Genomic DNA, 13301 nt, shown 5'->3' on the forward strand with positions numbered 1-13301 from the left:
GGCTGTGTTATGAAGGAAGAGTTATTATTACTACCTAACATACACCTGGCTCCCCTTCACTACTCCCAGCAAGAGGAGGGTCAGTGTTATGAAGGTAGAGTTATTATTAATACCCAACATACACCTGGCTCCCTTCACTACCTCCTGTACAAGGAGGGTCAAAGTTGTGAAGGAAGAGTTATTATTACTACCTAACATACACTCTGGCTCTCTACTACCCTGTACAAGAGGAGGTCAGTGTTATGAAGTGAAGAGTTATTATTACTACTAACATACACCTGGCTCCCCTTTCACTATCCTGTACAAGAGGAGGGTAATAAAGTTGTGATGAAGAGTTATTATTACTACCTAACATACACCTGGCTCTCTACTACCCTGTACAAGAGGAGGGTCAGTATGAAGGAAGAGTTATTATTACTACCTAACATACACCTGGCTCCCTTCACTACCCTGTACAAGAGGAGGGTCAGTGTTGTGAAGGAAGAGTTATTATTACTACCTAACATACACCTGGCTCCCTTCACTACCCTGTACAAGAGGAGGGTCAGTGTTATGAAGGAAGAGTTGTTATTACTACCTAACATACACCTGGCTCCCTTCACTACTCACCACAGCTCTGTGTAGTCCTGAAGGCCCCGCTTGGTGTGCCTGTTGGAACATGTGGTGTGCGAGGTTTTCTTCTACGGACAAGAAGTGGGAGAACTCTCCCCCCGCAGAGGCCTCGTTCATCGGGTCTCCGCGTATCTCCGTTATTTCACTTTTTAATCCTCCGTTATCTATATCTTCATTTATTTCGCAATGTTCTGTTTTGATTTCTGGGGCAGTTTGTGTATACACTTGTTGGTCCTGTGGCTCGTGCTGTAGCCTGGCCTCCTGTTGGGTGCGGGGGTCGTGGTGCAGGCGAGCCTCGTGCAGCCTCCCGGACGGCTCCGTCTCCTGCTGGAGGTGGAGGCCGTCCGCGCGCTGGACGGCCTCGTGGACGGCCGGGTGAGGGGACTCGTCGTCGGCCTGGGGCACTGCGCACTTGCCGCAGCCGGCCTCGTCCTCCCCGTCCCCCTGCACGACCTCCGGCCCGTGGAGGGCGTACTGCGCCGCGTCGTCGGCCGGCGCACCGTGAGGCGTCCTGTCCTGCGCCGAGTGAGACCTCGTCCCTCCTCTGTCGCTCTCTCTCGTCTCCCTCTCCTGTCTGCGGCGCTTGGCCGGCCGCTCTCCCCCGGTCGGCGGCTCGACCCTCGCGAGTTGCGCGGGGTCCTCGTCCGGGACGGCGAGACCCTTGATCCTGAGACACTCGGCGGCCTTTATGAGGCCGGGCAAGTCGGCCTGCTGCACGTCCACCTCCCCCAGGTACATGTAGTCCAACAGGGCCTCCAGCTCATGACTCTTGATGTCCTTCAACACAATGACCGGCTTCTGGCACTGTGTGTGGTCAAACACCTCACTGAAGAAGTCACTACACGCCATCAACACCAGACGGTGAACGGCGAAGAACTTGGACCCACACGCCAGAGTTACATCTGTATAACAACCCTGAAACAACAACAATGACGATCAAAAACACAACACTGTATAACTAGACATTGTTAATAACATTTTTTTGAGAGATTTAACAACATAAACTAATCCAGCTTAACCTAACCCCCCCCCCCCCAAGGTACATTAAGTTAGCTTAGTTCAGATAGGTTTAAGTCATGTTAAATTAGTTTATTTTAGGTTAAGTTCTTTAAGTTCATTTTACATTAAGTTAGGTTAAAGCTAATTTAGGTTACATTAAGTTTAAGTTAGTTTAGTCAATCTTATTAAACTAGGGTGACCAACACACAGGTTAGGTTATGCAGTGTGGCTCACCTTCTCCCTCAACACTCGAAGAAGATGAAAGAATGCCGGCTTGTGATTATTCCACTTGAGAGATAGCAGATCCTCACCCATCCTGCCACCACAGTCCACAACCTGAACCATAATAACAACTTTAAAACATGATCTTATATCCTGCCACCCAAAACATGTAACGTGTATAGAATCAATGTTTAGTTAAGTGATGTACCGTATCATGTTGTGTATATTGATGCAGTATGATGAAGTGATGTACCGTATCATGTTGTGTATATTGATGCAGTATGATGAAGTGATGTACCGTATCATGTTGTGTATATTGATGCAGTATGATGAAGTGATGTACCGTATCATGTTGTATATATTGATGCAGTATGATGAAGTGATGTACCGTATCATGTTGTATATATTGATGCAGTATGATGAAGTGATGATGCGTATCATGTTGTGTATATTGATGCAGTATGATGAAGTGATGTACCGTATCATGTTGTGTATATTGATGCAGTATGATGAAGTGATGTACCGTATCATGTTGTGTATATTGATGCAGTATGATGAAGTGATGTACCGTATCATGTTGTATATATTGATGCAGTATGATGAAGTGATGTACCGTATCATGTTGTATATATTGATGCAGTATGATGACAGCAACACTGTAACACCGACCAAAATAATCCCACACATACTCCATCAGCCGTAACAACTGGTGCGCACCACTTACAGGTGTATGTATATTCTGGGTAACAAGACAATTCTCTCTCAACCACAAAAAATGCTCCCCCCATCCCCGGAATTTTCTGGCTATCGGGAACATTTTCTCGTAATTCTCCGGTAAATGAGCCCCTCGGAAAATCGTTCCCAGAGGTGAATTTTTCCGGGAAATTCCTATTTGGGAAAAATTTTCCGAGAAAATTTCAATTCTGGCCATCGGAGAGTTCCGGGTTTGAGGGATTCCAGTTTAAGGAGATATTGCTGTATTTATAATAATACAAGTTATAGCTGGCCACCAGATGTTGTAATGTTTACTGGTCTACATAAATGGTGTCCAGAACAATGATAAAACTAATGCATAAAATAAACATAAGTAACAACACTGATAAGGAACATTAATACAACTTCTCCCCGACTCACGATGGGGTTGGGGACCCAAATCCAGGTCCTAAGTAAAAAATGCTAAAATAATACGTAAAAAATCTAAAATGGGCGTCTCTTTTTCTTCTCAGCACCACAGAACTCTCACTTTTAAGCTTGCCAGCCATTTTAAAAAGAATTACAAACGAAAATTTTGTCTGTACACAGCTCGATCACTGACGCTGGGGCTCGAAAATAACTAATTTGAAAAATTTTTGTTAGGACCGAGGCAGTTGTATGTGCGGGTGGTCGTAGGTAAAATAATGTAGTACAGTTGTCAGCAGCCACAGATTGTTCTTCCTCTAATACACTCACAGCTTCACACAGTAAACATCTCTCAATACGCTACCAATAATAATCTGCCACAACAATGACAAATTTTATTCTTTAATCTTCAAAAATTTTATAATTTTCTTTCAGTGAGCAGAATGCAGGCATCTCTGTCAGTGGCCTTAAAAGAGTGTCTGTTGTGTAAACACAACCTCTACAACCTGTTACATATAAACAAACTCACTATCAATTTAATCATCAACAAAGCTGTACGCTTCCGAGGGGCTGTCTCTTGTAAATCAAGAGACCCATTCCCCAATTATGTAACTATATTTTCAGCCTTCCGGCTGCCATGCTCTTTCAATAAACCATTAATTGTTATTATTATTATTACACATAAGTGAATATTAAAGCATATTTTTAATTTTTCCACAAATAAAATGCCGAATATGGACGGATTCCTACCTAATGGAGAACATTAGAACATTCGAAAATAAGGAGTCTGCAATAGGCCGGTTGGCCTGTGCATGGCAGCTCCTGTCGAGAATTACTACCACTCTCTATCATCCATGAATCTATCTAGCCTCCTTTTGAAACTTTCCAGAGTTCCAGCACTTACTACAAAGTTGCTAAGCTTGTTCCACTCGTCCACCACCCTATTTGTGAACCAGTTTCTTCCTATCTCCCTCCTAAATCTAAACTTATCCAACTTAAATCCGTTGCTCCGAGTCCTATCCTGCTTGGTTCACAAATAGGGTGGTGGACGAGTGGAACAAGCTTAGCAACTTTGTAGTAAGTGCCGGAACGCTGGAAAGTTTCAAAAGGAGGCTAGATAGATTCATGGATGATAGAGCGGTCCGACTAATTACCCAAATGTACCCAAATGTAGCCGCAATGAAGTCAAATAATGGTCCTACATGAATAAATCGGACTGCTAATCACTTCTCAACTAGTATTTGGTGTCAGAAAGTCACAAAAAATTGGAAAACTTACTTTAATCTGAGTTGTGTTGTGCTGCGTTAGGTTAGGTTAGGTACATGCACTTTAGGGGGCAGTGAAATTTTGCTCAAAGCTGCACTCTTCAGGCATTGTTCCTTATACATATCTAAGACTCCATGCCAAATTTGAAGCTGATATGTCGAGGTTTAGTCTGCCGCATTTTCTACTGAAATTTTTAAATTTACCTACAGTACTAGCCAAACAGACGCTGTGGCGGTGCAATGTTCTGTTCAGTGTTTATCAACTTTTTTTTCATATCTCTTATTTCATTTAAGTTGTCTTGTTGCAGATGAGTATGGTGCTATGTCTATATTGATTATCAGCCTTTTCTCATTTCATTTCTCAATGTTGTGTTACTGTACTGTAATGTAGGGGAGACCTGGGTAAGTTGGCGCACTTGAAATTATTCAAATAGTTACCGTTAAGCAGATTGCCAAAACTATTCACGAGTTTCTGGTGGAGAAAAATCTAACCCAGCAGCCCATTGTGTGTGTTGGTTGTGATGGAACCAATGTAAATGTAGGATCAGAAAATGGAGTCATTCATCATCTTGAAATGTTACTTGGTCACCCGCTCCATTATTTCATATGTCAGCTTCACGGAAATGAGCTGCCTTTCCGCGCAGTTTTTTATCACTATGATGGTAAACCAAGTGGTCCTGAGCATTGGCGTGGTCCCATTGGAAAGCAGATCAAGGAGTCTTTGTCTGAGCTTCCAGTTGTCGCCTTCCAGCCAGTCAGTTTCCCTGATTTCCCTGTGTTTAATGATGAAGTGGAGAAAGATCTGTCCTGGGATCAGAAATACCTGTATAGGATTTGTAAAGGAGTTATCACAGGTGTTGTTGAAGATGACTTGGCTGCTATTGAGCCAGGTCCTCCCTGTGTGTCAAGGTGGAACACCTTATGGAGTAGAATCCTCAGGCTGTATGTAGCAACATCAAGACCCAGCCATGAGTTGAAAAGAATTGTCATTACAATAATAAAGTTCAGTGCTCCAATGTGGTTTTACATCAAGATACACCCTTACGTAACACACGGCTCAAGGAACGTATTCCAGTCCCTGCTATATATGAAACACCTGAATAGTGAGGAGGAGACGATAGTGAAGAAGGCTGTCCAGAGAAATGCATACTTCGCCCACACAGATCAACTTCTTCTTGGTATGTGTGCAGATGAGGACATGACTGTTAGAGAAAAAGCTGTCTCAATGATAAGAAAAATTAGAGAGGAGAATCAGCAAAAGGAAGAATGCACTGGCAGATCTGAAGAGGAGGAGGAAGATTCTGATGCTGCTGTTGACGAGAATTTGTTAAACTATACTGATGAGGAGGGTAAAGATGGAGATGGGAATGAGGATGTGCCTCCTGTAGTCAACATGAGAAAGGTGGTGACTCCGAAACTAAAGTGGCAAGCAAAAAACTATCATTCCATGATTAACTGGAGGAATGAACTCAAGACTGAGCCTCCTTACATTGCTTCTCTGTCAAATCTACAGGTTAATGACATTCTTGAGACACCATTAGTGGTGCCCAAGTGGCCAAACAGCACTCAGGCGGTCGAGAGAGGCATAAAAGTGATGACTGAAGCTTGCACTGAAGTGACGGGATACGAATCGAGAGATGGATATATTAGGCAAAGATTATTGTCTAGGAAAATGATGCCAAGGTTCCGCACAAAAAAGAATTTCAATATGAACTTGTAATGATTTTCTATACGGTGTACCTGTAAAATAACATGTGAATTAAATCGATGTCACCCATGTAAAATTTATCATTATCCTGGAAAACATTAAATGACACCTAATTTTTGGTATACACTAAAAGTTGACAAAAAGTCGTTCGCGATGCGGCAGGGTAAGTATGCATGAAATTTTGCACAGGTGTTTGTTACAGCCATACAAACGATGCCTGAAAAGTGCAGCCTGCAACTCAAATAAAAGTGTTTTTTCCCTGCCCCCTAATGCACTTGATCTATTAACTCAGATTAAATTAAGTTTACCAATTTTTTGTGACTTTCTGACACCAAATACTAGTCGAGAAGTGATTGGCAGTCCGATTTATTCATCTAGGACCATTAAGCCAAGTAAACAATGTGTTTTTGCTCGTAACAAGACTAATAAAGTACTTGGGTTCATACAAAGGAGTGTTAGTTACAAGACTAGCGAGGTCATCCTAAAACTGTATCTTGCTCTTGTGAGACCACACCTGGATTACGCAGTTCAGTTCTGGTGACCGTATTACAGAATGGATATAGAATCCGTGGAAAGAATTCAGAGGAGAATGACAAGACTAATCCCGGGCATTAGGAACCTTGAGTATAGAGACAGGTTAAAGCATCTTAATTTGCACTCCCTTGAGAGACGTAGAGCGAGGGGCGACCTGATAGAGGTGTATAAGTGGAAGGCAGGGCTAAACAAAAGGGACATTACAAAGGTACTCAAACTATCCAACCAGGAGCGAACTCGTAACAATGGTTTTAAATTAGACAAATTTAGATTTAGGCGTGAAATAGGTAAACACTGGTTTGGAAACAGAGTAGTGGACGAGTGGAACAAGTTACCAAATATCATCATTAACTCGAATACGTTGAATAGCTTCAAACATAGGTTGGATGCTTATAAGAGCAATAGGGGTTGGGTGTAAACGGGACTGCCCAGTATGGACCAATAGGCCCACTGCAGTTTCCTCCATTCTTATGATGTACATACATACATACGAGGAAATTAAAAAATAATGGTGTTTCACCTCAAATATTGACATATTCCTACCTAATCCAGCAGAATAGAGCCAGGTAGAGCCAGGCAGAGCCAGGTAGAGCCAGGCAGAGCCAGGTAGAGCCAGGCAGAGCCAGGTAGAGCCAGGCAGAGCCAGCTACACCTTAGTCAGTACACAGATACACCAAGAGAGGAAATTAAAAGTATAAGTGGTGCTTTTTCTCAAATAATACAACACTTATTCAGAGTTTCACCTTGAGCGCTGACACAGCCAAGTCAGCACCAGACACTCATGCGGGCATCATCGACCTCTTGCTACCCGCATAACCTCCAATAACCTCTACCTCCCCCTAACTACAACCTACTAACAACCAACAACAACACCATAGGGATAAACAACCCCATAATAACCTCAAATCCTCCCCATAAATCAGGTAAAAACAATAAAAACAGGAATAATATAAAATCACCTCCCTCCAGGATTTCAGGGAGAATGGATGCTAATGTTATTTATCGCCACTAACCCTTATTTAACATCGTCTTCTGGTATTTTATCATAGGTATTAACATGTATACTTACCTAAGAATATGATGGGTGGTTATTCATGGGCCGGTGTCACAGTTTAAGGCGAGAAAAGGGAATTAGTCACCGTAAACCCAAACAATTTCTCTCAGCGTCGGCAAGGGAATACATATACCTGTCTCAATCCCTCAATCTCATATAAAATAAATACAAATTATTATCAATTTTCACAATGTTATCAATCATTAACATCAATTTAAAGTAATATATTAAATTTAATATTAATATATTAATTATTATATATGAAGTAATTAATTTTATAATGTTTTTTTTAATTGTTTATAAGGAAGACGAAGTTAGAGTCAGAGATCAGAACATTAGCGTGTTGGGTGAGAGACACCTGGCGGCGACAGGCGGAACTAAGGCCATAAGCACCCGCCATTTTTAAAAATTAGATCAACTTTTACTTTTATTTTTTACGACTGATGGACACTTTAGGGCGGCCCCTCACCTCCCTGTTACACACTGGTGGTAAGTACTGGGTCTCTGTTACACTGGTGGTAAGTACTGGCTCTCTGTTACACACTGGTGGTAAGTACTGGCTCTCTGTTACACTGGTGGTAAGTACTGGGTCTCTGTTACACTGGTGGTAAGTACTGGGTCCCTGTTACACTGGTGGTAAGTACTGGGTCTCTTACACTGGTGGTAAGTACTGGATCTCTGTTTACTGGTGGTAGTACTGGGTCTCTGTTACACTGGTGGTAAGTACTGGGTCTCTGTTACACTGGTGGTAAGTACTGGGTCTCTGTTACACTGGTGGTAAGTACTGGGTCTCTGTTACACTGGTGTGAAGTACTGGGTCTCTGTACACTGGTGGTAAGTACTGGGTCTCTGTTACACTGGTGGTAGTATGGGTCTCTGTTAAACTGGTGGTAAGTACTGGGTCTCTGTTACACTGGTGGTAAGTACTGGGTCTCTGTTAAGCTGGTGGTAAGTACTGGGTCTCTGTTACACTGGTGGTAAGTACTGGGTCCCTGTTACACTGGTGGTAAGTACTGGGTCTCTGTTACACTGGTGGTAAGTACTGGGTCTCTGTTACACTGGTGGTAAGTACTGGGTCCCTGTTACACTGGTGGTAAGTACTGGGTCTCTGTTACACTGGTGGTAAGTACTGGCTCTCTGTTACACTGGTGGTAAGTACTGGCTCTCTGTTACACTGGTGGTAAGTACTGGGTCTCTGTTACACTGGTGGTAAGTACTGGCTCTCTCTGTTACACTGGTGGTAAGTACTGGGTCTCTGTTACACTGGTGGTAAGTACTGGGTCCCTGTTACACTGGTGGTAAGTACTGGGTCTCTGTTACACTGGTGGTAAGTACTGGCTCTCTGTTACACTGGTGGTAAGTACTGGCTCTCTGTTACACTGGTGGTAAGTACTGGGTCTCTGTTACACTGGTGGTAAGTACTGGGTCCCTGTTACACTGGTGGTAAGTACTGGGTCTCTGTTACACTGGTGGTAAGTACTGGGTCTCTGTTACACTGGTGGTAAGTACTGGGTCCCTGTTACACTGGTGGTAAGTACTGGGTCCCTGTTACACTGGTGGTAAGTACTGGGTCTCTGTTACACTGGTGGTAAGTACTGGGTCCCTGTTACACTGGTGGTAAGTACTGGGTCTCTGTTACACACTGGTGGTAAGTACTGGGTCTCTGTTACACACTGGTGGTAAGTACTGGGTCTCTGTTACACTGGTGGTAAGTACTGGGTCTCTGTTACACTGGTGGTAAGTACTGGGTCTCTGTTACACACTGGTGGTAAGTACTGGGTCTCTGTTACACTGGTGGTAAGTACTGGGTCCCTGTTACACTGCTGGTAAGTACTGGGTCCCTGTTACACCGGTGGTAAGTACTGGCTCTGTTGCCACACACTGGTGGTAAGTACTGGCCCTGTTAACCTGTTACACTGGTGGTAAGTATCGGGCTCTCTGTTACACACTGGTGGTGGGTACTGGGTCCCTGTTACACTGTTGGTACTGGGTCCCTGTTACACTGGTGGTAAGTACTGGGTCCCTGTTACACTGGTGGTAAGTACTGGCTCTCTGTTACACACTGGTGGTAAGTACTGGGTCCCTGTTACACTGCTGGTAAGTACTGGCCCCTTGTTACACTGGTGGTAAGTACTGGCCCTGTTACACTGGTGGTAAGTACTGGTCTCTGTTACACACTGGTAAGTACTGTCTCTGTTACACTGGTGGTAAGTACTGGTCCCTGTTACACTGGTGGTAAGTACTGGCTCTCTGTTACACACTGGTGGTAAGTACTGGTCCCTGTTACACTGCTGGTAAGTACTGGGTCTCTGTTACACACTGGTGGTAAGTACTGGGTCCCTGTTACACTGGTGGTAAGCATTGGCTCTCTGTTACACACTGGTGGTAAGTACTGGGTCCCTGTTAATTGCTGGTAAGTACTAGTCCCTGTTACACTGGTGGTAAGTACTGGGTCTCTGTTACACACTGGTGGTAAGTACTGGGTCTCTGTTACACTGGTGGTAAGTACTGGCTCTCTGTTACACTGGTGGTAAGTACTGCCTCTGTTACACTGGTGGTAAGTACTGGGTCTCTCATTACACTGGTGGTAAGTACTGGGTCCCTGTTACACTGGTGGTAAGTACTGGCTCTTCTGTTACACTGGTGGTAAGTACTGGGTCCCTGTTACACTGCTGTAAGTACTTGGCCCTGTTACACACTGGTGTATACTGGGTCCCTGTTAATTGGTGGTAAGTAATTGGCTCTCTGTTACACACTGGTGGTAAGTACTGGGTCCCTGTTACACTGCTGGTAAGTACTGGGTCCCTGTTACACTGGTGGTAAGTACTGGGTCTCTCGTTACACACTGGTGGTAAGTAACTGGCCCTGTTAATTGGTGGTAAGTACTGGCTCTCTGTTACACTGGTAGGTACTGCCTTCTGTTACACTGGTGGTAAGTACTGGCTCTCTGTTACACACTGGTGGTAAGTACTGGGTCTCTGTTACACTGGTGGTAAGTGTCTGGGGTCCCTGTTACACTGGTGGTAAGTACTGGCTCTCTGTTGTTACACCTGGTGGTAAGTACTGGCTCTCTGTTACACTGGTGGTAAGTACTGGCTCTCTGTTACACTGGTGGTAAGTACTGGCCTTCTGTTACACTGGTGGTACTGGCCTTCTGTTACACTGGTGGTAAGTAGTGGCTCCTTGTTACACACTGGTGGTAAGTACTGGGTCTTGTTACACTGGTAAGTACTGGCTTCTGTTACACCATTGGTGGTAAGTACTGGCTCTTCTGTTGCCTTGCGGTGGGTACTGGGTCTGTTACACTGGTGGTAAGTATCATTTCTGTTACACTGGTGGTAAGTACTGTCTCTGTTAATTGGTAAGTACTGGGTCTCTGTTACACTGGTGGTAAGTACTGGCCTTCTGTTACACTGGTAAGTATCAGTCTCTGTTACACTGGTGGTAAGTACTGTCTCTGTTACACACTGGTGGTAAGTACTGGGTCTGTGACTGTGGGTAAGTACTGGGTCTCTGTTACACTGGTGGTAAGTACTGGGTCCCTGTTACACTGGTGGTAAGTACTGGCTCTCTGTTACACACTGGTGGTAAGTACTGGCCCTGTTACACTGGTGGTAAGTACTGGCTCTGTTACACTGGTGGTAAGTACTGGCCTTCTGTTACACTGGTGGTAAGTACTGTCTTGTTACACTGGTGGTAAGTACTGGCTCTCTGTTACACTGGTGGTAAGTACTGGCCCTGTTACACTGGTGGGCATTGGTCTTGTTACACTGGTGGTAAGTACTGGCTCTCTGTTACACTCATTGGTGGTGTAAGTACTGGCCCTGTTACACTGGTGGTAAGTACTGGGTCTCTGTTACACACTGGTGGTAAGTACTGGGTCTCTGTTACATTGGTGGTAAGTACTGGCTCTCTGTTACACTGGTGGTAAGTACTGGCTCTCTGTTACACACTGGTGGTAAGTACTGGCCCTGTTACACTGGTGGTAAGTACTGGGTCTCTGTTAACACTGGTGGTAAGTATCAGCTCTCTGTTACACTGGTGGTAAGTACTGGGTCTCTGTTACACTGGTGGTAAGTACTGGGTCTCTGTTGCACACTGGTGGTGTAAGTACTGGCCTCTGTTACACTGGTGGTAAGTACTGGGTCTCTTGCTACACTGGTGGTAAGTACTGGGTCTCTGTTACACACTGGTGGTAAGTACTGGCTCTGTTACACACTGGTGGTAAGTACTGGGTCTCTGTTGACTGGTGGTAAGTACTGGGTCTCTGTTACACACTGGTGGTAAGTACTGGCTCTCATTACACTGGTGGTAAGTACTGCCTTCTGTTACACTGGTGGTAAAGTACTGGCCCCTGTTACACTGGTGGTAAGTACTGTTTCTGTTACACTGGTGGTAAGTACTGGGTCTCTGTTACACTGGTGGTAAGTACTGGCCCTGTTACACTGGTGGTAAGTACTGGCTCTGTTACACTGTAAGTACTGGGTCTCTGTTACACTGGTGGTAAGTACTGCCCTGTTACACACTGGTGGTAAGTACTGGGTCTCTGTTACACTGGTGGTAAGTACTGGCCTCTCTGTTACACTGGTAAGTACTGGCCTCTGTTACACACTGGTGGTAAGTATTGGGTCTCTGTTACACTGGTGGTAAGTACTGGGTCTTGTTACACTGGTGGTGGGGCATTGGCTCTCTGTTACACTGGTAGGCATGGGTCTCTGTTACACTGGTGGGTAAGTACTGGTCTCTGTTACACACTGGTGGTAAGTACTGGCTCTCTTGTTACACTGGTGGTAAGTACTGGTCTCTGTTACATTGGTGGGGGTACTGGGTCTCTGTTACACACTGGTGGTAAGTACTGGCTCTCTGTTACACACTGGTGGTAAGTACTGGGTCTCTGTTACACTGGTGGTAAGTACTGGGTCTCTGTTACACACTGGTGGTAAGTACTGGCTCTCTGTTACACTGGTGGTAAGTACTGGGTCTCTGTTACACTGGTAAGTACTGGGTCTCTGTTACACACTGGTGGTAAGTACTGGCTCTCTGTTACACTGGTGGTAAGTACTGGGTCTCTGTTACACTGGTGGTAAGTACTGGGGTCTCTGTTACACTGGTGGTAAGTACTGGGTCTTGCTACACTGGTAGGCACTGGGTCTCTTCTGTTACACTGGTAAGTACTGGGTCTCTGTTACACTGGTGGTAAGTACTGGGCCCTGTTACACACTGGTGGTAAGTACTGGGTCTCTGTTACACTGGTGGTAAGTACTGTCCCTGTTACACTGGTGGTAAGTACTGGCCCTGTTACACACTGTAAGTACTGGGTCTCTGTTACACACTGGTGGTAAGTAATTGGCCCTAGCACTGGTGGGCACTGGGTCTCTGTTACACTACAGGTAAGTGCTCGGGTCTCTGTTACACACTGGTGGTAAGTACTGGGTCTCTGTTACACTGGTGGTAAGTAATTGGTGGAAAGTACTGGGCATGTACTGGCTCCTGAATGTACTGAACCTGCTCAGTGTTGGTCAAGTCTTCTCTTGAAACAGCTCACACTCGGTGCCGTCAGTACACTCTCTGGTAGATTGTTCCAAGAGTTTACAGCTCACACTCAGAAAAGTTTGCCCTCACAGTTTTCTGGACGTCGGCTTCTTCAATCTTGAGCTGTGGAATTAACATCACCTATGCTTGTACTTTCTATCTTCACTTCATCGTTCTGTAGTTGACTATCATGCTCTTCATCTTGTGACTATTCCGCCTAAACAACTCAACAGCCTTGAGGTAGTGCAAAATGAAG

The 13301-nt window shown here is 44.7% G+C and overlaps 1 protein-coding gene across 11 annotated transcripts in view; it reads right to left on the bottom strand.

Moving 5' to 3' along the window:
• LOC121857478 (longitudinals lacking protein-like) overlaps positions 1–7636 on the bottom strand; it is a 56214-nt gene extending 48578 nt beyond the window's left edge. For all 11 annotated transcript variants that reach the window (XR_006087196.1, XR_006087198.1, XR_006087197.1 and 8 more), the window contains exons 1-3: positions 7529–7636; positions 1846–1947; positions 610–1527 (exon numbers count right to left, since the gene is read on the bottom strand). Coding sequence is in view for 8 of the 11 variants with exons in the window: in XM_042353540.1 (XP_042209474.1) it covers positions 610–1527; positions 1846–1926 (999 nt within the window). In the remaining 3 variants the exon portion in view is untranslated. The remainder of the gene's footprint in view (positions 1–609; positions 1528–1845; positions 1948–7528) is intronic.
• Between the last annotated feature and the right edge of the window lie 5665 nt (positions 7637–13301).

The sequence above is a fragment of the Homarus americanus genome, unplaced genomic scaffold, assembly GCF_018991925.1.
Source record: "Homarus americanus isolate GMGI-L3 unplaced genomic scaffold, GMGI_Hamer_2.0 scaffold19065, whole genome shotgun sequence".
In the NCBI taxonomy this organism is placed as follows: Eukaryota; Metazoa; Arthropoda; class Malacostraca; order Decapoda; family Nephropidae; genus Homarus; species Homarus americanus.